The sequence below is a fragment of the Coregonus lavaretus genome (assembly GCF_964263955.1).
Source record: "Coregonus lavaretus genome assembly, chromosome: 7".
Classification (NCBI taxonomy): Eukaryota; Metazoa; Chordata; class Actinopteri; order Salmoniformes; family Salmonidae; genus Coregonus; species Coregonus lavaretus.
The window spans coordinates 58,759,365-58,785,149 of NC_139994.1; the positions used below are offsets into that span (position 1 = coordinate 58,759,365).

At 45.3% G+C, this 25,785-nt stretch overlaps 1 protein-coding gene across 1 annotated transcript in view; it reads right to left on the reverse strand.

Moving 5' to 3' along the window:
* LOC311132600 (neurexin-1-beta-like) overlaps window positions 1-19,904 on the reverse strand; it is a gene marked incomplete at both ends in the record, with an annotated part of 84,743 nt that extends 64,839 nt beyond the window's left edge. Inside the window, 2 exons of the mRNA XM_084165851.1 lie at window positions 18,486-18,667; window positions 19,826-19,904. Of these exons, the coding sequence (XP_084021977.1) occupies window positions 18,486-18,667; window positions 19,826-19,904 (261 nt within the window). The remainder of the gene's footprint in view (window positions 1-18,485; window positions 18,668-19,825) is intronic.
* Window positions 19,905-25,785: the final 5,881 nt, after the last annotated feature.

A 25,785-nucleotide genomic window follows, 5' to 3' on the forward strand; every position in this document is an offset into this window, starting at 1 on the left:
ACATTAAGAACACCTGCTCTTTACATGATATAGACTGACCAGGTGAATCCAGGTGAAAGCTATGGTCCCTTATTGATGTCACTTGTTAAATCCACTTCAATCAGTGTAGATGAAGGGGAGGAGACAGGTTAAAGAAGGGTTTTTAGGCCTTGAGACAATTGAGACATATTGCGGAGCCTCCAGAGGCACGCAGAGGCCAAATTGAGCTCCGTACCGCATTGCCGTACGCCTCTCAAATTTTGCAGAGAGCTCATGATTGGTTGACGGTAGGTGAGAGGTAACATGGTGCAATGGAACCAATCGAATAGTCCCAATAGTACAATAGTCCAAAATGGACTGCCCATCTGGCACTCTAGACAGAATCAATAGAACGAACAAAGTATTTGAATGAAAACAAACACTATTTGAGCCCATGTGTGCGGTAGATAGAGCTTATGCACTCTTCAGCTGTAGTGAGTGAATGGGTGCTGTGGTGTACCCTCTCTCCCCTCTTCCCCAGGTAATTAGATCAACCAGGATACAGCAGGACATGCCTTCCTCCCTGCTCCTCCCTTCTCCCCTAATAGCATATTGATCCTGGGGAGGCAATCTATTTACTTTCAGCCAGAACTCAATGGGCATTCACAGCCTCATCGCCACCACAACTACAAACACGACAAGGGACCTGTTCTGTACTAATACCTATCCACCTAGTTAGGTACCTTTCTAGCTAGGTGCCTAGCCTACCTGGGTGGTTGCCTGTATTTCTCAGAATATGATCAACCACAATGGTTAAAAGGTCTAACTGTCCATTTAGTGCTTGGACTTCATCTGGTCATTTTGGTTCAGTCTCTGATTCCATACTGAGACAGTTTCCTGCAGCTGTGGAGCCTGAAACTAATCGGTCCTAATTCCCCAAAGCATCCCAAACCTGTAGGGGGCACTCGCCTCCGAGAAGCACCCCCCCCCCCCCCCCCCGAGGGAGGGGATATAGAGAAGTCCCCAACCCCTTGCAAAGGGACAGGACAGGAAGACCAAGGAAAGCAGGGAGAGCACAGAGAGCCAGGTGGAGGCCTTCAGGCGAGGCCGTCAGCGCTCCACCCATGTGGAGGAAATGAATTAGAGGGCCGCAGAGGGAGGGTTAATGGCTAGCCACCCGGCTGAGGAGAGGCCTCTCCCAAACCCACCAGGGCTGACAAAGCATTCATCAAACACGCCTGCACGCGCACACACACAACCATATGTTTGGCTTGTGTCTTTTCTCCCTCGTCGGCAAGATGAAGGGGATTCGATTTTTTAAAGTGACATTCGTTTAAGTGGGGAAGAAGGGGAGAGATGAGACTATGAGTGTGTCTGTGCCTTAGCAGTGGTAATCAAAGCTGGGTGGTAACTGCAGTGGGGTCGGAACCTTTAGAGTACAGATTATTGATTATTAATGTTTAGGTTATTTGTTGGTGTAAAAAATGTGATGGACCAATTTTAAGGTTGTGTCATTATATTTGGGGTGGAGTCGTGAGAAATTTGTGAGAAAAAAATGGGGTCCCTAAAAATACTGGTGGAAAAAATGGGGTCCTACCTGAAAAGTTTGAATATCACTGCCTTAGAGAATCAGTGTGTGTGTGTGGGTCTATGTGAATATGCATGTGTGTAAGAGTATGCGATCATGTGTGTGTGTTTATCTCAGAACATCTATTTGATAGAGTGTGTATGTTTGTGCTGATCATCACAGCGAAGGGGGCTGACGGGGTGGAGAGAAGATTAAAAGCAGCTGCACCGCCATCTACCTTTATCTGACGCCAACATCTCCAGTTTAATCTGCACCGCCATCTACCTTTATCTGACGCCAACATCTCCAGTTTAATCTGCACCGCCATCTACCTTTATCTGACGCCAACATCTCCAGTTTAATCTGCACCGCCATCTACCTTTATCTGACGCCAGCATCTCCAGTTTAATCTGCACCGCCATCTACCTTTATCTGACGCCAACATCTCCGGCGTTCCGAACAGGGGAAAACATTCTGGGGCTCTGAGGAACTCTCCCAAACGCTCCCCCTTGCTAGTCATCTCTTCCCAGCTGTCACCACAATTTTTTTCACTCATAATTAAACAGTGATGGCGATGGCCCACAAATCCCTTCCCAGTACAAGGAAGCCATATAAAAAGGAACATTACGGCCAAAGGGGGAGAGATATAGGGAGAGAGCGATACCATCTGTGAGGGGCCTTCGCCATCTAACAAAGTTAAGATCCATACTTCACAGTGACCCTGAAATACACTTCTCCATTGTTTATGGAGAACCTGACACCGTCACACTAGACATCAGATAGCATGGGTCTTCTGAGGAATGGGGCCCCTAACATGTCATCAGGACTTGGCTTATTTAATGCGATGACCCAGGCCAGCTCGTTGACAAACAGACTGGCGGGGCCCAGACTCCTGGTCAGATGAGGTCACGTCGGATAGAGCCGTTGCCGTAACAACTCACAAGTTGTAAACGTAACGACTGTCATTTGTTAGGACCATAGATACACACTGACTTTCTCTCCCTCCCTTTCTCCTATAGAAGTTTAGATACAGTCCCGCTTGTCAGCTAACAATAAAACTGTGGTGAATTATCTACAAATCACCTATACTTCAGCTAAATGGGCAATTCACTGTGATGATCCTGCAACTTAACAAGGAAGTGGCTTCTAAAACATGATTGATAAGGGAGCTATCTGCAGCATCGGTGACCCATCACTGCAAAATGGAGGCCGTTGAGTTGATGAATAACAAGCTCACTTTGTTGGCCATATAAAAGCACACAGTCGTCCATCCCAAATGGCACCCTATTTTCTATGTAGCGAACTACTTTTGACCAGAGCCCTTTGTGTGGATGTGTGACAGTGACAGACAGTGTGTGCCCGTGCACGCTCTTGGTGTGTGTGTATGTGTAACTGTGTCTGTGTCGCCCTCTCTTGGTGTGTGTGTGTAGGGCGGGGTGCTATGAGCCAGAAATAGGGCCAATTCATATCATACCTCGGCTGTGTCACTACCCAGACCAACCCCAGATGCAGCCTGGAGTGCCAGGCTTTGCGGTGTCACAGAGGGCTCCGATGGGCATCCGTCAACATTGTGTCCCTTCCTGTAATGAGAGGCTGCTGTGTGTTTGTATGTTGTGTTTTTCCTCACTTGGCTGCTGTGGAGGCTACATGGAGACGGCTGGGTCGGGTAGTGAAGGAGATTCTGTATATACAGTACCAGTAAAATTTTTGACATACCTACTCATTCAAGGGTTTTTTCTTTATTTGTACTATTTTCTACATTGTAGAATAATAGTGAAGACATTAAAACTGTGAAATAACACATATGGAATCATGTAGTAACCCAAAAAGTGTTAAACAAATCAAAATATAATTGAAATTTGAGATTCTTCAAATAGCCACCCTTTGCCTTGATGACAGCGTTGCACACTCTTGGCATTCGCTCAACCAGCTTCATGAGGAATGCTTTTCCAACAGTCTTGAAGGAGTTCCCACATATGCTGAGCACTTGTTGGCTGCTTTTCCTTCAATCTGGGGTCCAACTCATCCCAAACCATCTCAATTGGGTTGAGGTCGGGAGATTGTGGAGGCCAGGTCATCTGATGCAGCACTCCATCACTCTCCTTCTTGGTAAAATAGCCATTACACAGGCTGGAGGTGTGTTGGGTCATTGTCCTGTTGAAAAACAAATGATAGTCCCACTAAGCACAAACCAGATGGGATGGCGTATCGCTGCAGAATGCTGTGGTAGCCATTCTGGTTAAGTGTGCCTTGAATTATAAATAAATCACCAACAGTGTCAACAGCAAAGCACCCCACACCATCACACCTACTCCTCCATGCTTCACGGTGGGAACCACACATGCAGAGGTCATCCGTTCTCCTACTCTGCGTCTCACAAAGACAAGGCGATTGGAACCAAAAATCTCATCAGACCAAAGGACACATTTCCACCGGTCTAATGTCCATTGCTCGTGTTTCTTGGCCAAGTCTCTTATTCTTATTGGTGTCTTTTAGTAGTGGTTTCTTTGCAGCAATTCAACCATGAAGGCCTGATTCACGTAGTCTCCTCTGAATAGTTGATGTTGAGATGTGTCTGTTACTTGAACACTGTGAAGCATTTATTTGGGCTGCAATTTCTGAGGCTGGTAACTCTAATGAACTTATCCTCTGCAGCAGAGGTAACTCTGGGTCTTCAATTCCTGTGGCGATCCTCATGAGAGCCAGTTTCATCATAGCGCTTGAAGGTTTTTGACTTGAAGAAACTTTCAAAGTTCTTGAAATTGACTGACCTTCATGTCTTAAAGTAATGATGGACTGTCGTTTGTCTTTGCTTATTTGAGCTGTTCTTGCCATAAAATGTACTTGGTCTTTTACCAAATAGGGCTATCTTCTGTATTCCACCCCTACCTTGTCACAACACAACTGATTGGCTCAAACGCATTAAGAAGGAAATAAATTCCACAATTTGTAATTTAATAAAAGTGTGCAGTGTCTCTTTAAGAAAATAGTGACATCATTAGCAAGGCAGACTGTATCTGTGGAATCTAGTGGAAACCAGACGGGAGGCGAGGGAGAAGTAGAAATGAATGAGTTTTTGGTGGTGAGGGAGACGAAGTGAATTAATAACGTTTTTGGTGACAATCAGCTTTGAATCAGCATATTTTGCGTTATGGTTAGCATATTATCACAAACAAAGTAGCCTACTACGGGGTAGTGAATTGATGTTGCTACAGCTGTAAGCTAGCAAGGAATGTTGGCCTACAATTAAAGCTGGAAGCTACCAGTATCGTCTTGCATTCTAAATGTGTTCTAGCCTGTATGGACATCTTTTTGCGTATAGTAATTAACAGTTTCAACATTTCTACATGTCGTGTTGCATTATTCAAGTGTTAATTTCCATGTGTTAATTTCCAAGTGTTAATTTCCATAATTTCCATGAATGGTGAGCTAACAATGCAGAGCTTTTGTGAAAGAGCACAGTTAGAAAGATATGGCATATAGAAGCAAACCGGATGGACATCATGAAAATGATCAGAGAGGTTGAGAGTAGAGGAAGTTCAGGAGAAAAAACAAACAAAATATAATTATTGTAAAATTGACTGTGTCCATAAAATGTAGATAGTAGGTATAAACTGGAAGTAGAGGCCTAAGCATTGTTGTTCACTAGTTTACTCCAAGTAGGGAAAGGGTGGTGGGGTTGGAAAGTAATAAAGGACAATATTACTTTATATACATATACAGAATACATATGTATGTGTATGTATATGTATGTATATATGTATGTGTGTGTATGTATGTGTATATATGTGTATATGTATGTGTATATATGTGTGTGTATGTATATATATATATATATATATATATATATATATATATATGTATATGTATATATGTGTGTATATATATATATATATATATATATATATATATATATATATGTATATGTATATATATATATATATATATATATATATATATATATATATATATATATATATATATATATATATATATATATATATATATATATATATAAACATGGGAGATTGGAAGTGATGCAGATAATTACATTGATGGAAGTTACAATCTATCTGCAATATTAAGCTGATCTACCCCCACCCCCCCCAAAAAAACAATGCAGCCCTGACAGATCTAGTAATGAATGAGTGAATGGAGCATGAACTCTGCTCTTCGCGCTATAAAATGGGTCCCCTGTAGCTCAGTTGGTAGAGCATGGCGCCTGCAACGCCAGGGTTGTGGGTTCATTTCCCACGGGGGGCCAGTATGAAAATGTATGCACTCACTAACTGTAAGTCGCTCTGGATAAGAGCGTCTGCTAAATGACTAAAATGATTTTAAAAATGTAAATGATATAGTGTGATATAAAAGGTTAGGTGATATAGTGTGATATAGAAGGCTAGGTGATATAGAAGGCTAGGTGATATAGTTTGATATAGAGGGCTAGGCGATATAGAAGGTTAGGTGATATAGTGTGATATAGAAAGCTAGGTGATATAGAAGGCTAGGTGATATAGTTTGATATAGAGGGCTTGGTGATATAGAAGGCTAGGTGATATAGTGTGATATAGAAGGCTAGGTGATATAGCAGGTTAGGTGATATAGAAGGCTAGGTGATATAGAAAGCTAGGTGATATAGAAGGCTAGGTGATATAGAAAGCTAGGTGATATAGTTTGATATAGAAGGCTAGGAGATATAGTTTGATATAGAAGGCTAGGTGACATAGAAGGCTAGGTGATATAGTTTGATATAGAAGGCTAGGTGACATAGAAGGCTAGGTGATATAGAAAGCTAGGTGATATAGTTTGATATAGAAGGCTAGGAGATATAGAAGGTTAGGTGATATAGAAGGCTAGGTGATATAGTTTGATATAGAAGGCTAGGTGACATAGAAGGCTAGGTGATATAGATGGCTAAGCAGGGGCGGTGTGTTCATTAGGGCGATATGGGCGACGCACTGCCAAACGGGAAAAGGAAGGGATTTTTTTTCTAATCAATTATATCACGGCAACAGTAGTTATCAGTGTTCTAATCTAGACGTCTGATCTGCCACTAAATGTCCAATCAGGCTAAAGTCGTGCTTCAAATGTCCCCGCCCGTTTTGGGGCGATTTCAGTCAGGTTGAAAATCGCCCAGAAGTCTCTCATAGCCTATAATGTAAAATAATTTTTTTTCAAATATCAGAGCTTTCAATACAATCTCTATGGGTTTCTGAGGGCTTGCACTTACGCGCTTTCGTCATACGTAACATAACCATGAACGTAACTAAGAAAAGAGCGGGTAGCCTCATCAATCAATTCACTATTACTGTCAAAATGGCTAGCCTTCAGTGCAACGCGATTGTCTCTTTGAAAGAAGTTCCTTTTTGTCGGCGAACAAATCAAGATAAATTGGCAACGAAACAATTAGGACCTCCCAGACCAAATTTAATAATTCAACAGGTTTCTACTAAGCAGAGTCGTGAAAACTGTCTACGAGAATCGAGACGACCTCATAGAATGTTTTGAAGCCATTCGGACGGGTTCATTGGGTTCATTTGACTGGCTACGTGAGGATGCTACATGATGAAGATTTAATTTTTTTCCTGCGGCTTTTTCACAAAATCATGCCCCACGTCGACATTCTGTACCAGAAGCTACAGAAGAAGGACATCGATGCTGTCTTTATCAAACGTGCCCTCGACAGCTTCACAAGGAGTGTGCAGGCCATAAGGTAAGATTAAACAATATCATTCGATCTTTCTCAATGTTCATTTTTACAAATCTATACAATTGGCCAGAATATGGTTGTTCATATTTACAAATCTATACAATTGGCCAGAATATGGTTGTTAATTTTTACAAAGCCATACAGATAGCTGTGTTTACCTTTTCTAGAAATGACTTTCAAATTCTGTTTTCAGGCAAAATGTCTATCACTGTTCATTTTCACAAATCTATACAAGAGGGCAGAATATGGAAGTCTATAAAAATTTCTTATTACCAATAACTTGCATCAATGTTTTCAGTAGCCTCTATCAAAAGCTCCTGCTTGCTTGTTGTGATGTCACGATCGTGTGAATGATGAGACCAAAGCGCAGCGCGTGTTCCGATAAACATGATGACTTTATTTAATTAAAGTGCAACACGAGAAAACAACAAAGAACGATACGTGAAGTTCCAATACTGAAATAAACTAACAGCATCAAGGAAACAAAAACCCACAAACCCCACAGGAAAACATTCAGAATAAATATGGCTCCCAATCAGAGATAACGAGCCGAACAGCTGACACTCGTTACCTCCGATTGGGAGTCATAGACAAACCTAGAAATACAAAACCAAAACAAAAGACACCCTAAATAAAAATAACAACCCTGGCTCAACAATCAGAGTCCCTGGAGCCAGAGTGTTACAGTACCCCCCCCTAAAGGTGCGCACTCCGGGCGCACCAGCATACCGTCTAGGGGAGGGTCTGGGTGGGCGTCTGTCCAGGTGGCGGCTCTGGCCCAGGTCGTGGTCCCCACCCCACCATAGTCATTACCCACTTACTTAGCCTCCTACCCATTACCACCCCCCAACTACACCCCACTGGGTTAAGGGGCGGCACCGGACTAAGGGGCAGCACCGGACTAAGGACCAGCACCGGGATAAGGGGCAGCACCGGGCTAAGGGGCAGCACCGGGCTAAGGGGCAGCACCGGGCTAAGGACCAGCACCGGGATAAGGACCAGCACCAGGCTAAGGAACAGTACCTGACTAAGTGGCAGCACCGGACTGAGGGGCAGCTCCGGACTGAATGACGGATCCTGGCAGGCTGGCTCTGGCGGATCCTGCTGCTCATGGCTGGCCGACGGATCTGGCTGCTCATGGCAGGCGGAAGGCTCTGGCTGATCCCGTCTGGCGGAAGGCTCTGGCTGATCCGGTCTGACGGAAGGCTCTGGCTGCTCCTGTCTGGCGGAAGGCTCTGGCTGATCCTGTCTGACAGAAGGCTCTGGCTGATCCTGTCTGGCGGAAGGCTCTGGCTTATCCTGTCTGGCGGAAGGCTCTGGCTGATCCTGTCTGGCGGAAGGCTCTGGCTGATCCTGTCTGGTGGAGAGCTCTAGCGGCTCCGATCTGGCGGACGGCTCTGAAGGCTCATGGCAGACGGGCGGCTTTGTAGGCTCTGTACAGACGGGTAGTTCAGACGGCGTTGGGCAGACGGACAGCTCAGACGGCGTTGGGCTGACAGGCAGTTCAGGCGCCGTTGGGCAGACGGGCAGTTCAGACGGCGTTGGGCAGACGGGCAGTTCAGACGGCGTTGGACAGACGGGCAGTTCAGACGGCGTTGGGCAGACGGGCAGTTCAGGCCCCGTTGGGCAGACGGACAGTTCAGGCCCCGTTGGGCAGACGGCAGACTCTGGCCGTCTGAGGCGCACCGTAGGCCTGTTGCGTGGTGCCGGAACTGGAGGTACCGGGCTGAGGGCACGCATCACAGGGCTAGTGCGGGGAGAAGCAACAGGGCATGCTTGGCCCTGGGGACGCACCGTAGGCCTGATGCGTGGTGCCGGAACTGGAGGTACCGGGCTGAGGACACGCATCACAAGGCTAGTGCGGGGAGTCGGAACAGGGCATGCTGGACCCTGGGGACTCCCATAACGCCTAGTGCGGGGAGCCGGAACAGGGCATGCTGGACCCTGGGGACTCACCTCACGCCTAGTGCGGAGAGCAGGAACAGGCCGGGCTGGGCTGGCGACGCGCACCGTATCCCTGGTGCGAGTGGCCGGAACAGGCCGGGCCGGGCTGGCGAAGCGCACCGTTTCCCTGGTGCGTGGAGTAGGAACAGGCCGGGCTGGGCTGGCGACGCACACCGTATCCCTGGTGCGAGTGGCCGGAACAGGCCGGGCCGGGCTGGCGAAGCGCACCGTATCCCTGGTGCGTGGAGTAGGAACAGGCAGGGCTGAGCTGACGACGCACACCGTATCCCTGGTGCGAGTGGCCGGAACAGGCCGGGCCGGGCTGGCGAAGCGCACCGTATCCCTGGTGCGTGGAGTAGGAACAGGCCGGTCCATACCGGGAACACACACCACTGGCCTCAACCGAGGATCAGGAACGGGCCGGACCGGACTGGCAACATACCTCAGTCCTTCACGCCGTGCCACACACACATCCCTGCCTCTTCTCGCCAATGGCTCCCGTACTCCGTTAGCCCTCTCACCTATACTCCCTGTGGCAGCTTCCTGCTGCCCAGCCGCCCAAGCCATGTGCCCCCCCCCAAAAACTTTTTGGGGTTGCCTCACGTCCACGGGCTTCCAGCCTCGCCTTCGCGCTGCCTCCTCGTACCACCTCCTCTCGGCTTTGGCTGCCTCCAGCTCTTCCCGAGGGCGGTGATATTCCTCCGGTTGTGCCCAAGGATCCTCTCCGTCCAATAACTCCTCCCATGTCCAGACCCTCGGCTCCTGGACACGCTGCTTGGTCCTGGTATGGTGGGTTTTTCTGTCACGATCGTGTGAATGATGAGACCAAAGCGCAGCGCGTGTTCCGATAAACATGATGACTTTATTTAATTAAAGTGCAACACGAGAAAACAACAAAGAACGATACGTGAAGTTCCAATACTGAAATAAACTAACAGCATCAAGGAAACAAAAACCCACAAACCCCACAGGAAAACATTCAGAATAAATATGGCTCCCAATCAGAGATAACGAGCCGAACAGCTGACACTCGTTACCTCCGATTGGGAGTCATAGACAAACCTAGAAATACAAAACCAAAACAAAAGACACCCTAAATAAAAATAACAACCCTGGCTCAACAATCAGAGTCCCTGGAGCCAGAGTGTTACATGTGAATTATGCTCAGGTGCACATATTTCCAATTCAACCATGAGGCAAAAAATGTGGTAAAAGCTCTTGTTGATCCTGCAATCTGAACAAATACCAAGATGCTGTATTTTCAGCTGATATTTCATTTGTTTATGGAAATGCATATTGTTTATGCAGTGTTGAGGAATGTGAAAGAACACCCTTGATTATTTTTACTGTGATAACTTATTTTGATTTTGTAAGCCAACACTTTTGAGATCAGTCAATAAATGCTTCTGGTATTGACTTATATGCTGCCCCTGTCTTCATGTTGTTGCTGGACATATCTTTTTAAAAATGTGTGTAGGTCACCTAAATCATCAGAAAAATTGCCCCCCCTGAGAATTTTTTCAGGAGCCGCCACTGTGGCTAAGTGATATAGTTTGATATAGAAGGCTAGGTGATATAGAAGGTTAGGTGATATAGAAGGCTAGCTGATATAGTTTGATATAGAAAGTTAGGTGATATAGAAGGCTAGGTGATATAGTTTGATATAGAAGGCTAGGTGATATAGAAGGTTAGGTGATATAGAAGGCTAGGTGATATAGAAAGCTAGGTGATATAGTTTGATATAGAAGGCTAGGTGATATAGAAGGCTAGGTGACATAGAAGGCTAGGTGATATAGAGGGCTAGGTGATATAGTTTGATATAGAAGGCTAGGTGATATAGAAGGCTAGGTGATATAGAAGGCTAGGTGATATAGAAAGCTAGGTTATATACAGTTGACGTCGGAAGTTTACATACACCTTAGCCAAATACATTTCAACTCAGTTTTCACAATTCCTGACATGTAATCCTACTAAACATTCTCTGTTTTAGGTCAGTTAGGATCACCACTTTATTTTAAGAATGTAAAATGTCAAAATAATAGTACAGAGAATGATTTATTTCACCTTTTATTTATTTCATCACATTCCCAGTGGATCAGAAGTTTACATACACTCAATTAGTATTTGGTAGCATTTTCTTTAAATTGTTTAACTTGGGTCAAACGTTTCGGGTAGCCTTCCACAAGCTTCCCACAATAAGTTGGGTGAATTTTGGCCCATTCCTCCTGACAGAGCTGGTGTAACTGAGTCAGGTTTGCCCACACATTTTCTATGGGATTGAGGTCAGGGCTTTGTGATGGCCACTCCAATACCTTGACTTTGTTGTCCTTAAGCCATTTTGCCACAACTTTGGAAGTATGCTTGGGGTCATTGTCGATTTGGAAGACGTATTTGCGACCAAGCTTTAACTTCCTGAGATGTTGCTTCAATATATCCACATAATTTTCCTTCCTCATGATGCCATCTATTTTGTGAAATGCACCAGTCCCTCCTGCAGCAAAGTACCCCCACAGCATGATGCTTCCACCCCCATGCTTCAAGGTTGGGATGGTGTTCTTCGGCTTGCAAGCCTTCCCCTCTTTCCTCCAAACATAACGATAGTCATTATGGCCAAACAGTTATATTTTTGTTTCATCAGACCAGAGGACATTTCTCCAAAAAGTACGATCTTTGTCCCCATGTGCAGTTGCAAACAGTAGTCTGTCTTTTTTATGGCGGTTTTGGAGCAGTGGCTTTTTCCTTGCTGAGCGGCCTTTCAGGTTATGTCGATATAGGACTCGTTTTACTGTGGATATAGATACTTTTGTACCTGTTTCCTCCAGCATCCTCACAAGGTCCTTTGCTGTTGTTCTGGGATTGATTTGCACTTTTCGCACCAAAGTAGTGCGTTTCCTTCGTTAGCGGTATGACGGCTGCGTGGTTCCATGGTGTTTATACTTGCGTACTTGTTACGCCCTGGCTCTGGGGACTCTTATATGTTGAGCCAGGGTGTGTAGGGTCTATGTTTTGTGTTCTATGTTCAGTTCTATGTTCAGTTTCTAGTTTCTAGTTTTCTATGTTGGCCGGGGTGGTTCCCAATCAGAGGCAACGTGAATCAGCTGTTGCTTGTTGTCTCTGATTGGGAACCATACTTAGGCAGCCTGTTGTGCACTTGTGTTTTGTGGGATCTTGTTCCGTGTTGGTTTGTGTTCATGACCGAGGACTTCACGTTTCGTTTTGTTGTTTTGTATCGTGTTGCTAGTACACTATTAAAGAGATGTACGCATATCACGCTGCGCCTTGGTCCACTTTTCATGACGATCGTGACAGTACTATTGTTTGTACAGATGAACGTAGTACCTTCAGTCATTTGGAAATTGCTCCCAAGGATGAACCAGACTTGTGGAGGTCTACAAAAAAAATTCTGAGGTCTTGGCTGATTTCTTTTGATTTTCCCATGATGTCAAGCAAAGAGGCACTGAGTTTGAAGGTAGGCCTTGAAATACATCCACAGGTACACCTCCAATTGACTCAAATGATGTCAATTAACCTATCAGAAGCTTCTAAAGCCATGACATAATTTTCTGGAATTTTCCAAGCTGTTTAAAGGCACAGTCAACTTAGTGAATTCTGACCCACTGGAATTGTGATACAGTGAATTATAAGTTAAATAATCTGTCTGTAAACAATTGTAGGAAAAATCACTTGTGTCATGCACAAAGCAGATGTCCTAACCGATTTGCCAAAACTATAGTTTGTTAACAAGAAATTGATGGAGTGGTTGAAAAACTAGTTTTAATGACTCCAACCTAAGTGTATATAAACTTCCGACTTCAACTGTAGAAGGCTGGGTGATATAGTGTTATACAGAAGGTTAGGTCATACAGAAGGCTAGGTGATATAGAAGGTTAGGTGATATAGTGTGATATAGAAGGCTAGGTGATATAGTGTCATACGGAAGGTTAGGTGATATAGAAGGTTAGGTGATATAGAAGGCTAGGTGATATAGAAGGCTAGGTGATATAGAGGGCTAGGTGATATAGTGTGATATAGAAGGCTAGGTGATATAGAAGGTTAGGTGATATAGAAGGCTAGGTGATATAGACGGCTAGGTGATATAGTGTGATATAGTAGGCTAGGTGATACAGAAGGCTAGGTGATACAGAAGGCTAGGTGATATAGTAGGCTAGGTGATATAGGGGGCCAGGTGATATAGTGTGATGTAGCAGGCTAGGTGATATAGAAAGTTAGGGGATATAGAAGGTTAGGGGATATAGTAGGCTAGGTGATATAGAGGGCTAGGTGATATAGTAGGCTAGGTGATACAGAAGGCTAGGTGATATAGAAGGTTAGGGGATATAGTAGGCTAGGTGATATAGCAGGCTAGGTGATATAGTAGGCTAGGTGATATAGAAGGCTAGGTGATATAGAGGGCTAGGTGATATAGTAGGCTAGGTGATATAGCAGGCTAGGTGATATAGTAGGCTAGGTGATATAGCAGGCTAGGTGATATAGTAGGCTAGGTGATATAGAAGGCTAGGTGATATAGAGGGCTAGGTGATATAATAGGCTAGGAGATATAGAGGGTTAGGTGATATAGTGTGATATAGAAGGCTAGGTGATATTGAAGGTTAGGGGATATAGAAGGCTAGGTGATGTAGAATTTAGGTGATATAAAAGGCTAGGTGATATAGAAGGCTAGGTGATATAGAAGGCTAGGTGATATAGAAGGCTAGGTGATATAGGAGGTTAGGTGATATAGAAGGATAGGTGATATAGTGTGATATAGCGGGTTAGGTGATATAGACAGTTAGGTGGTATAGAAGGCTAGGTGATATAGGAGGTTAGGTGATATAGAACGTTAGGTGATATTGTGTGTTAAAGAAGGCTAGGTAATATAGAAGGCTAGGTGATATAGTGTGATATAGGAGGGCCTCAGACTGGGGTGAAGGTTCACCTTCCAACAGGACAACGATCCTAAGCACACAGCCAAGACAACGCACGTGTGGCTTCTGGACAAGTCTCTGAATGTCCTTGAGTGGCCCAGCCAAAGCCCAGACTTGAACCCGATCGAACATCTCTGGAAAGACCTGAAAATAGCTGTGTAGCGACGCTCCCCATCCAACCTGACAGAGCTTGAGAGGATCTGCAGAGAAGAATGGGAGAAACTCCCCAAATACAGATGTGCCAAACTCATACTCAAGAAGACTCGAGACTTTAATCGCTGCCAAAGGTGCTTCAACAAAGTACTGAGTAAAGGGTCTGAATACTTATGTAAATGTGATATTTCAGTTTTTTATTTGTTATATATTTGCAAACATTTCTTCAAACCTGTTTTTGCTTTGTCATTATGGTGTATTGAGTGTAGATTGATGCGGGAAAAAAACTATTTAATCCGACTTAGAATAAGGCTGTAACATAACAAAATGTGGAAAATATCAAGGGGTCTGAATACTTTCCGAATGCACTGGAGTGTGATAACACTAGGAGGCTACTATACAGTGGGGAAAAAAAGTATTTAGTCAGCCACCAATTGTGCAAGTTCTCCCACTTAAAAAGATGAGAGAGGCCTGTAATTTTCATCATAGGTACATGTCAACTATGACAGACAAAATGAGAAAAAAAAATCCAGAAAATCACATTGTAGGATTTTTTATGAATTTATTTGTAAATTATGGTGGAAAATAAGTATTTGGTCAATAACAAAAGTTTCTCAATACTTTGTTATATACCCTTTGTTGGCAATGACACAGGTCAAACGTTTTCTGTAAGTCTTCACAAGGTTTTCACACACTGTTGCTGGTATTTTGGCCCATTCCTCCATGCAGATCTCCTCTAGAGCAGTGATGTTTTGGGGCTGTCGCTGGGCAACACGGACTTTCAACTCCCTCCAAAAATTTTCTATGGGGTTGAGATCTGGAGACTGGCTAGGCCACTCCAGGACCTTGAAATGATTCTTACGAAGCCACTCCTTCGTTGCCCGGGCGGTGTGTTTGGGATCATTGTCATGCTGAAAGACCCAGCCACGTTTCATCTTCAATGCCCTTGCTGATGGAAGGATGTTTTCACTCAAAATCTCACGATACATGGCCCCATTCATTCTTTCCTTTACACGGATCAGTCGTCCTGGTCCCTTTGCAGAAAAACAGCCCCAAAGCATGATGTTTCCACCCCCATGCTTCACAGTAGGTATGGTGTTCTTTGGATGCAACTCAGCATTCTTTGTCCTCCAAACACGACATTCTATGTTGGTTTCATCTGACCATATGACATTCTCCCAATCCTCTTCTGGATCATCCAAATGCACTCTAGCAAACTTCAGACGGGTCTGGACATGTACTGGCTTAAGCAGGAGGACACGTCTTGCACTGCAGGATTTGAGTCCCTGGCGGCGTAGTGTGTTACTGATGGTAGGCTTTGTTACTTTGGTCCCAGCTCTCTGCAGGTCATTCACTAGGTCCCCCCGTGTGGTTCTGGGATTTTTGCTCGCCGTTCTTGTGATCATTTTGACCCCACGGGGTGAGATCTTGCGTGGAGCCCCAGATCGAGGGAGATTATCAGTGGTCTTGTATGTCTTCCATTTCCTAATAATTGCTCCCACAGTTGATTTCTTCAAACCAAGCTGCTTAACTATTGCAGATTCAGTCTTCCCAGCCTGGTGCAGGTCTACAATTTTGTTTCTGGTGTCCTTTGACAGCTCTTTGGTCTTGGCCATAGTGGAGTTTGGAGTGTGACTGTTTGAGGTTGTGGACAGGTGTCTTTTATACTGATAACAAGTTCAAACAGGTGCCATTAATACAGGTAACGAGTGGAGGACAGAGGAGCCTCTTAAAGAAGAAGTTAGAGGTCTGTGAGAGCCATAAATCTTGCTTGTTTGTAGGTGACCAAATACTTATTTTCCACCATAATTTGCAAATAAATTCATAAAAAATCCTACAATGTGATTTTCTGGATTTTTTTTTCTCAATTTGTCTGTCATAGTTGACGTGTACCTATGATGAAAATTACAGGCCTCTCTCATCTTTTTAAGTGGGAGAACTTGCACAATTGGTGGCTGACTAAATACTTTTTTTCCCCACTGTACATATTTATGGACTAAATAGATGTGACAATTCAGTTGTGAAATTGAGTGATCAATGGAAATGTCATATGAGTTGTGTGGTGGTTACTGTACACATTGCGATTGACTGCATGATGATTGAGGTGGTTTACAGTTGCAATACTATCAATATGATTTCTTTCAATACTTGCTGAGCATGATTATTAATGACATACCAGTGAGAACATTGTTTTTGTCCTTGACCTGTGGTATGAAGCCCCAAAACTAAGCCAAATCTCTTCAAATCAAATCAAATGAATGCTTCGTAAACAACAGGTGTAGACTAACAGTGAGAGAAAGGAAATAGAGAAATAATAGAAAAGTAAAATACGTAATAATAAAAGTAAAAATAAATACACAATGAATAACAATAACTTATTTACACAGTGTACCAGTCTATGTGCAGGGTTACGAGATAATTGAGTGTGTGTGTGTGTGTCTCTGTCTCTGTCCCTCCTAGCCGTAGTCCCACACACAGTGGCGAATGAGGCTTGACCCTGGGTCAAATGTGTCCCTGTCCCCCCTAGGCAGCGGCAGACCAAACAAATTGGGGTCAGAGTAAATAAGAGGAAGAAAGTGTCAAACCAAACACACACACACACACAGGCAGCATGCAGACACATGCACACGCCCCCACATCCACCTAAGGGTAGATAGAATGATGGGTGGATGAGGGAGGAGAGGAAAAGAGAAGAAGAAAGTAGGGGATAGCAGCACTATTTTCACTCTGCCTTGAAGGCTGTAATTAGTCAGTGTGAGAAGCATGGAGACAGAAAAAATTAAACACAGGCACTGTCTAGAAGAGCACCAGACTCTCTTTATACCTGCAGGGAAGGGTGTGTGTCTGTGTGTGTGTGTTTATGTGTGTGTGTGCGCATGTGTCTGCGTCTTTGTGTGTGCACGTATATGTCTGCATCTGTGTGTGTGCGTGCATGTGTGCGTCTGTCTGTGTGTGTGTGTGCGTGCATGTGCGTCTGTGTGTGTGTGCGCATGTGTGTTTGACACCGGCAACACACTGAGAAGAACTAAGCCACTGGGTTTGGCAGCCAGCTGATAATGAACAGAAAGGCATCCATTAAAATAATAATATGGGTTTTGAATCTCGTCGGCAGCCAGAGAGCAGTGAGCACACGGGTCAATGAGACATTTAAAGGCAGCATTAATGCCTTTTTAAAAATGCCGGATGTCCTTTAATTGCCTTATAAAGTTATCTTTCGGGTTCTCTTTACGTAGACCGCTGAAACTCAACTTTGGACCTCGAAGCCAGTTCCACTGCGTTTTTTTTCTTCATTGTTTCCCTCTAATCAGGGACTGATTTAGACCTTGGACACCAGGTGGGTTAAATTAATTATCAGGTAAAACAGAAAACCAACAGGCTCCCGACCTGGTAGGGTAAGCGTTGAATACCCCTGACCTAGACCATATGAGAGACATAATAACAGGGATGGAGAAATGACTCATTTGGTAAGAGGGTATAACAGGTAAAGAGTTGCCCAATGATCACTGAGTAGTCACTTCACTTCCTGTCCCTCTCCTGTCTATCCAATCTACTGTCTGTCCCTCTCCTGTCCATCCAATCTCCTGTCTGTCCCTCTCCTGTCCATCCAATCTCCTGTCTGTCCCTCTCCTGTCCCTCCAATCTCCTGTCCCTCTCCTGTCCCTCCAATCTCCTGTCCCTCTCCTGTCCCTCCAATCTCCTGTCCCTCTCCTGTCCCTCCAATCTCCTGTCCCTCTCCTGTTCTTCCAATCTACTGTCCCTCTCCTGTCCCTCCAATCTCCTGTCCCTCTCCTGTCCCTCCAATCTCCTGTCCCTCTCCTGTTCATCCAATCTCCTGTCCCTCTCCTGTTCTTCCAATCTACTGTCCCTCTCCTGTTCATCCAATCTCCTGTCCCTCTCCTGTTCTTCCAATCTCCTGTGCCTCTCCTGTCCGTCTCCTGTCCATCCAATCTACTGTACCTCTCCCTCCAATCTCCATTCCCTCAAACCTATTATCCCTCCAACCTACTAACATACTGTCCTTCTAATCTTCTGTCCCTCCAAATGATTGTCCATCCAATCTACTGTCCCTCCAATATAGGCTACTGACACACAAATACTGCCCCTCCAACCCACACACCCCACCAATCCACAAACCCCATGTACTCCTCTACCTCCATGATGTCCCACCTCCAACTCCCCACCCATTACCCCATCTATCCCCTCTGCGATCCCCGGGTTAGTATCTTACTATGTGCAGCTCCAGGTAGTCTCCCAGTCCCTTGGCACTCTCCACCCTGAGCAGCACGGCGTCCTTGAGCTGCGTGCTGAAGCCCACCGCCAGCCGGTCTGCCCGCGTGCTAGGCCGGTCGTTGGGGGGCCAGGTGTACGTGATGAGGGCTCCTCCTCTCCCGAAGATGTAGGTTGTCCCAGCTGTGGAGGGAAGACGAGGCAAGTGTTCTAAATGGCGAATACTATTATATATACCCATATCATGTGATACAGTCAAAGATAAAACAAAATATGAAAGTATCAAAAAGAAGGCTTTGGTGTGAGATGGGTGTTTGTCACAGACTGCTGCTGAGTCACCATAAAGAAGGCTTTGGTGTGAGATGGGTGTCTATAGGAGGTATGTCTTCCCTGATATGACACACAAAGCAGTGCTTCCTGGGACAGAGCCTATTCTCCCCCCCGCCACACACACCCTATAACAAGACTATGGCAAAACTAGCTCATTTTGCACTTCGCACATTTTAGGGCATCATATCCTAATAAATGATACCTCTCTTGTATTTGTATTTTGTATTTATTATAGATCCCATTAGCTGCTGCCAAGGCAGCAGCTACTTTTCCTGGGGTCCAGCAAAATTAAGGCAGTTATACAATTATAAAAACATTACAATACATTCACAACAGATTTCACAATATATTAAGTGTGTCCATGGGATCTCTGAGGCTGCCCTCAGTTCTGCATCAAAACCCATTTTGCACTCGCTGAGGCCTGCCAAATGACCTAAAACGACATTGAAATTAGATACCAACACTCCAGCCACAGACCTAATCTTATATTAACAATACTGTGTTGGCACAGCAGAGACAAAGCAGGAAAAGTCGGATGATGAAAGCACCGTCAAACACCGGAGGGACGATCCCTGATTCACACACACACACTGCCAGAGACAGGGGACCATCACACTTAATTTTTGTTGTTCCAGCCCTGACAATTACGACTACCTGTGACCCGTACCATCTACAGATCAGCTGGTATCGCTATTTCGAACAGGCTCATGTAATGAACCCAGCGCCAACCCCCTTCTGTTTCAGTTGGTGTCCCCTCCCTTCCTCCCTCCCACCGGAGATAAATGCTTTCTCAGACTAGCTGTTGTTTTCTCCTGTCTGTATTATTTTAGCGCTGACTAATTATCACAACATGGCAGGGGAGCTAAAAGGAGAGCAGGCTGGAAAGAGTGAGGGATAGAAAGAAAGAAATTAGAGGGGGGCGACAACGAGGTGTGAGATGCGATGGTTGGATGTTTTGAAGCCAGTGAGAACAGTTCGAGGTAGAGTGTTTCATCTGTTCCACCGCTACACCACTGTTGTCTTCAGGCTCAAAGGCATCAGGGCTGTTCAAGATGAGAAGAGACACATGGAGCAGGTTGGTGTTTTTCATCATGAATCTTGTTCTGGAGGCAGTTCTGCGGAGTGGTCACTAGCTGGCACAGCCACAAAGTCATCAAATCTGATTTTAAGCCTATCCCTAACCATATCCCTATCCTTAACCATACTGCTAACCCTAATGCCTGACCCTAACCTTAAATTAAGACCAAAAATCATATTTTAGTTTTCATGAATTTGTACAATACAGCCAATTTTGACTTTGCGGCTGGCCTATCTAATGGGAAATCACTCAGTTCTGCCTCCAGGGCAAGACTCATGACAATAAACGTCAACCTGCACACATGGAGGGAAACTGCTCTAAGATGGCTGCCGGTAGAACGACAGCCATGTTGCAGAACGATTAAGGCAGTAACACTAGCAGAAGCACCCACACTCAGGTGTGAGTCTCTCTCCTCTCTTCTCTCTCTTCCCTCTCTCGCTTCTCTCTCTCTCTTCCCTCTCTCTCGCTTCTCTCTCTCTCTTCTCTCTCTCTTCCCTCTCTCTTCCCTCTCTCTCTTCTCTCTCTTCCCTCTCTCGCTTCTCTCTCTCTCTTCCCCCTCTCTCGCTTCTCTCTCTCTCTCTTCTCTCTCTCTTCTCTCTCTCTTCTCTCTCTCTTCTCTCTCTTCCCTCTCTCTCTTCCCTCTCTCTCTTCCCTTTCTCTCTTCCCCATCTCTCTTCTCTCTCTCTCTCTTCCCTCTCTCTCTTCGCCTCAGCGTGTGAAGCGCGTGATGCCTCATCTCTCCGGGTCCCAGCCTTCCAATCTAATTTTATTTTCTAAATAAACAAGATGTGTGACTGAAATACTATAAGGAGCCCACAGCATGAAAAACCGTCCTAGAGGAAGAAGATACACAACAGAAGGTTTCACTTTCTCCTCTCCTTCATCTGGCATGTAGAATGCAGAGCATTGGCATAAATACAGAAGGTGATAGTGATCATGAGGATGATTATTGAAGACAGAAAATCGCCACTGCATATCTATTTATAATATCTACACCTCTCTTTACTCAATAATCAACACTACAGTACATATTCTATTGACAATTTAAATCCAGATGCCAAGCCCAGGGCAAAGTTTACAATCAACACCGCTTACGACTGTAATACCACAAAGTCAAAAGCTGCAAACTACCTATCGTCGATCATTAAACTAGCTAACTTTATTTCCACTTCCCCCTCTAAGACAGTGGTGTATGATCATTTCCCCTTCTTTGATTTATTCCTTGTCCTGTTTGGTGGCAGGCAGAGACGGTGGCCCCCTGCGGTTACGGCGACCCTGCAGCAGCCCACTAAACAAAGATACAAAGAGGTGATGAGGCTTCTAATGAGCTGGTCTGACAGGTCTTCCCTGACTGAGCCCATGTCTTAGTGTGTCAGATACACCCAACACCTGCTCCTCTCCGCTAGTTAACTGACCGGTGCAGAGGCAATGCATGCAGACCCATGCCCTCCCACCAACCACCTTTCCCTTTCTGCACACCAAGGGATTGAGTAAGAGAGAGATGTAGAGGGAGATGGAAGGGGTAGAAGAGGGAAAGAGAGAATGAGAGAAAAAAAGTGGGACAGAGAGAGAGAAGGAGAAAGACAAAGAGAAATAGTGAGCAATCAGCATAACTCCCAAAGTCTCCACACTTTCCTGTTTGATACTTAAGACTCAAGTTAGAACTAAATGAATAAGGCCTTGGGAATCCTCCTCGGCAAACAAAACTCGGGGTAGACTATGGATTTTCCACTGACCTTGACCAGCCTGCCTCTAATCAAGCAATCTGCTCTCTCTGTTTCGCAGGAATAATAATAATGATGGAAACGCTCCATTGCACTCATGTTTATTTTGCAGGCTGAAAAAGAGCTAAATATTTATTACTTGTCCAATTAGCTCGGTCTGCAATCGATGTCAGCCAATCAATCCTCTCTACCTGCAACAGAGAGAGGAGTGAGGGGGGAGGGGAAATATCAAGCATCGCAGGACGTCCCCTTGATTATTTTTTCTATTTCTGGGGCCGGTTTGGTAATTTGATTTGAAGAAAAATAACATTTTATTTTCCGTTGAGGCCGGTGGAAAAATAATCATAAAGCTCCCTGAATCAAAAGTAATGAAAAAGCTGATTGATTTTAAATTGTTCCTATGCAGGGCAGGTGGAGTGTGTGTGTGTGTCGTGTGAGTGTGTGTGTGGGGTGCGGTTTGTCATATTGGACTCTCATGGTGAATAGCCATTGATTTGGGCCAAAGCAAGGCATTCTAGGCCACTTGTTCTCCACAAGAGGTATAAAATAAACAGGTCATCATAGACAGACGGCTAGAAGGGTATGTGACCAGATATCTCTCATCCCAACAGACCAACGTCTACTGTACTCAGCCCACAGATATATGACTTGAGTGGCCTATGTCATAAGCCTTCATAACTTCTAGTGTTCTATTTAATTGTGTGATTCAGCCTTTCTTATGATTCACAGTGACGAAAGACATGTTGATCCAACACCGGAACCACAACAACAATACTGTTTGTATCTTTGGTAGCGGCTAGACAGAGAAACTAGACAGTGCCTCTTCAGACCCTGTCCTTAAACCCTCTCTAACCCAGTGGGTTGTTGGTGTGGTTAATCCATGTGACTAGACTGCTATATTGATTCCCTTTGAGAGAGCAGACAGAAACTTTTCAACAGTTTGGTTCTAAAGAGAAGTTTCACAATGAAGTGACTTGGTTGGGGCGGCAGGTAGCTTAGTGGTTAAGAGCGTTGTGCCAGTAATCGAAAGGTCGCTGGTTCTAATCCCCGAGCCGACTAGGTGAAAAATCTGTCGATGTGCCCTTGAGCAAGGCACTTAACCCTAATTGCTCCTGTAAGTCGCTCTGGATAAGAGCGTCTACTAAAATGTAATGTAAAATGTTGACTGGATTGGGCAGTTTGCCATCTAGAACTCTGTTGATCTCAACACGAACAGATACAGCACACACACATCCTTTTAGTCTGATGGGGTAGGATAGAGTGTGTGTGCAGTTATCTCGAGCCCAGTTTGAAACGTTCTGTTGCACCCCAATGGTGGCCACACTGCTAAACTCTCAGAGCAGTGTGACGCTGACCAATGGAATTTACAGAAGAGAAAATACCTGTCTCCCAATGGTATGGAGGCACAGGAGTGGAAATCTTTTAACTCCAATGATTCTACAGGAAGGTTTTGGGCTACAATGATTCATTAACTTGGTTTCTTGGTGAACTGCTAGATTCTCTGCTCTTTCACATTGCTTTACAAAATGGAGGGAGGGGAGAAAGGGACAGAGCGGAGGGAGGGGAGGGAGGGGAGGGAGGTGGAAAGGAATAGAGGGGAGGGAGGGGAGGGAGGGGAGAAAGGGGGAGGGAGGGGAGGGAGGGGAGAAAGGGATAGAGGGGAGGGAGGGGAGGCAGGGGGGAAATGGAGGGAGGGGAGAAAGGGGAGAAAGGGATGGAGGGGAGGGAGGGATAGAGGGGAGGGAGGGGAGGGAGGGGAGGGGGAAAGGGATAGAGGGGGGGAGGGGAGAAAGGGATAGAGGGGAGGGAGGGGAGGGATAGAGGGAGGGAGGGGAGAAAGGGATAGAGGGGAGGGAGGGGAGGGAGGGGAGAAAGGGATAGAGGGAGGGAGGGATAGAGGGAGGGATGGGAGAAAGGGATAGAGGGGAGGGAGGGGAGGGAGGGGGGAAAGGGATATAGGGGAGGGAGGGGGGAAAGGGATAGAGGGGAGGGAGGGGAGGGAGGGGAGAAAGGGATAGAGGGGAGGGAGGGGAGGGAGGGGAGAAAGGGATATAGGGGAGGGAGGGGAGGGAGGGGAGAAAGGGATAGAGGGGAGGGAGGGGAGAAAGGGATAGAGGGGAGGGAGGGGGGAAAGGGATAGAGGGGAGGGAGGGGGGAAAGGGATAGAGGGAGGGAGGGGGGAAAGGGATAGAGGGGAGGGAGGGGAGAAAGTGATAAAGGGGAGGGCGGGGAGGGAGGGGGGAAATGGATAGAGGGGAGGGAGGGGAGAAAGGGATAGAGGGGAGGGAGGGGAGGGAGGGGAGAAAGGGATATAGGGGAGGGAGGGGAGGGAGGGGAGAAAGGGATAGAGGGGAGGGAGGGAGGTTAGAGACAATTCTACATGCCGATAAGGGGAACATCTCTCTGAGGGTTGATAGGTAGAACGTTGTGTCAACGCCCCTCATACAGTGGGGAAAAAAAGTATTTAGTCAGCCACCAATTGTGCAAGTTCTCCCACTTAAAAAGATGAGAGAGGACTGTAATTTTCATCATAGGTACACGTCAACTATGACAGACAAATGGAGAAAAAAAAATCAGAAAATCACATTGTAGGATTTTTAATGAATTTATTTGCAAATTATGGTGGAAAATAAGTATTTGGTCAATAACAAACAAGCAAGATTTCTGGCTCTCACAGACCTGTAACTTCTTCTTTAAGAGGCTCCTCTGTCCTCCACTTGTTACCTGTATTAATGGCACCTGTTTGAACTTGTTATCAGTATAAAAGACACCTGTCCACAACCTCAAACAGTCACACTCCAAACTCCACTATGGCCAAGACCAAAGAGCTGTCAAAGAACACCAGAAGCAAAATTGTAGACCTGCACCAGGCTGGGAAGACTGAATCTGCAATAGGTAAGCAGCTTGGTTTGAAGAAATCAACTGTGGGAGCAATTATTAGGAAATGGAAGACATACAAGACCACTGATAATCTCCCTCGATCTGGGGCTCCACGCAAGATCTCACCCCGTGGGGTCAAAATTATCACAAGAATGGTGAGCAAAAATCCCAGAACCACACAGGGGGACCTAGTGAATGACCTGCAGAGAGCTGGGACCAAAGTAACAAAGCCTACCATCAGTAACAAACTACGCCGCCAGGGACTCAAATCCTGCAGTGCTAGACGTGTCCCCTTGCTTAAGCCAGTACATGTCCAGGCCCATCTGAAGTTTGCTAGAGTGCATTTGGATGATCCAGAAGAGGATTGGGAGAATGTCATATGGTCAGATGAAACCAAAATATAACTTTTTGGTAAAAACTCAACTCGTCGTGTTTGGAGGACAAAGAATGCTGAGTTGCATCCAAAGAACACCATACCTACTGTGAAGCATCGGGGTGGAAACATCATGCTTTGGGGCTGTTTTTCTGCAAAGGGACCAGGACGACTGATCCGTATAAAGGAAAGAATGAATGGGGCCATGTATCATGAGATTTTGAGTGAAAACCTCCTTCCATCAGCAAGGGCATTGAAGATGAAACGTGGCTGGGTCTTTCAGCATGACAATGATCCCAAACACACCGCCCGGGCAACGAAGGAGTGGCTTCGTAAGAAGCATTTCAAGGTCCTGGAGTGGCCTAGCCAGTCCCCAGATCTCAACCCCATAGAAAATCTTTGGAGGGAATTGAAAGTCCGTGTTGCCCAGCGACAGCCCCAAAACATCACTGCTCTAGAGGAGATCTGCATGGAGGAATGGGCCAAAATACCAGCAACAGTGTGTGAAAACCTTGTGAAGACTTACAGAAAACTTTTGACCTGTGTCATTGCCAACAAAGGGTATATAACAAAGTATTGAGAAACTGTTGTTATTGACCAAATACTTATTTTCCACCATAATTTGCAAATAAATTCATTAAAAATCCTACAATGTGATTTTCTGGATTTTCTTTTCTCATTTTGTCTGTCATAGTTGACGTGTACCTACGATGAAAATTACAGGCCTCTCTCATCTTTTTAAGTGGGAGAACTTGCACAATTGGTGGCTGACTAAATACTTTTTTTCCCCACTGTATGTTACCAGACCCGCTTATTAAAGACCCAAAATGCCCTTCTGCCTGGTAACACGTATGATAGCTCTCGGGCTCCTCTGGAATGTCTCATCGAGAGTGAGAATGGGCCGGCTCAAAGATTT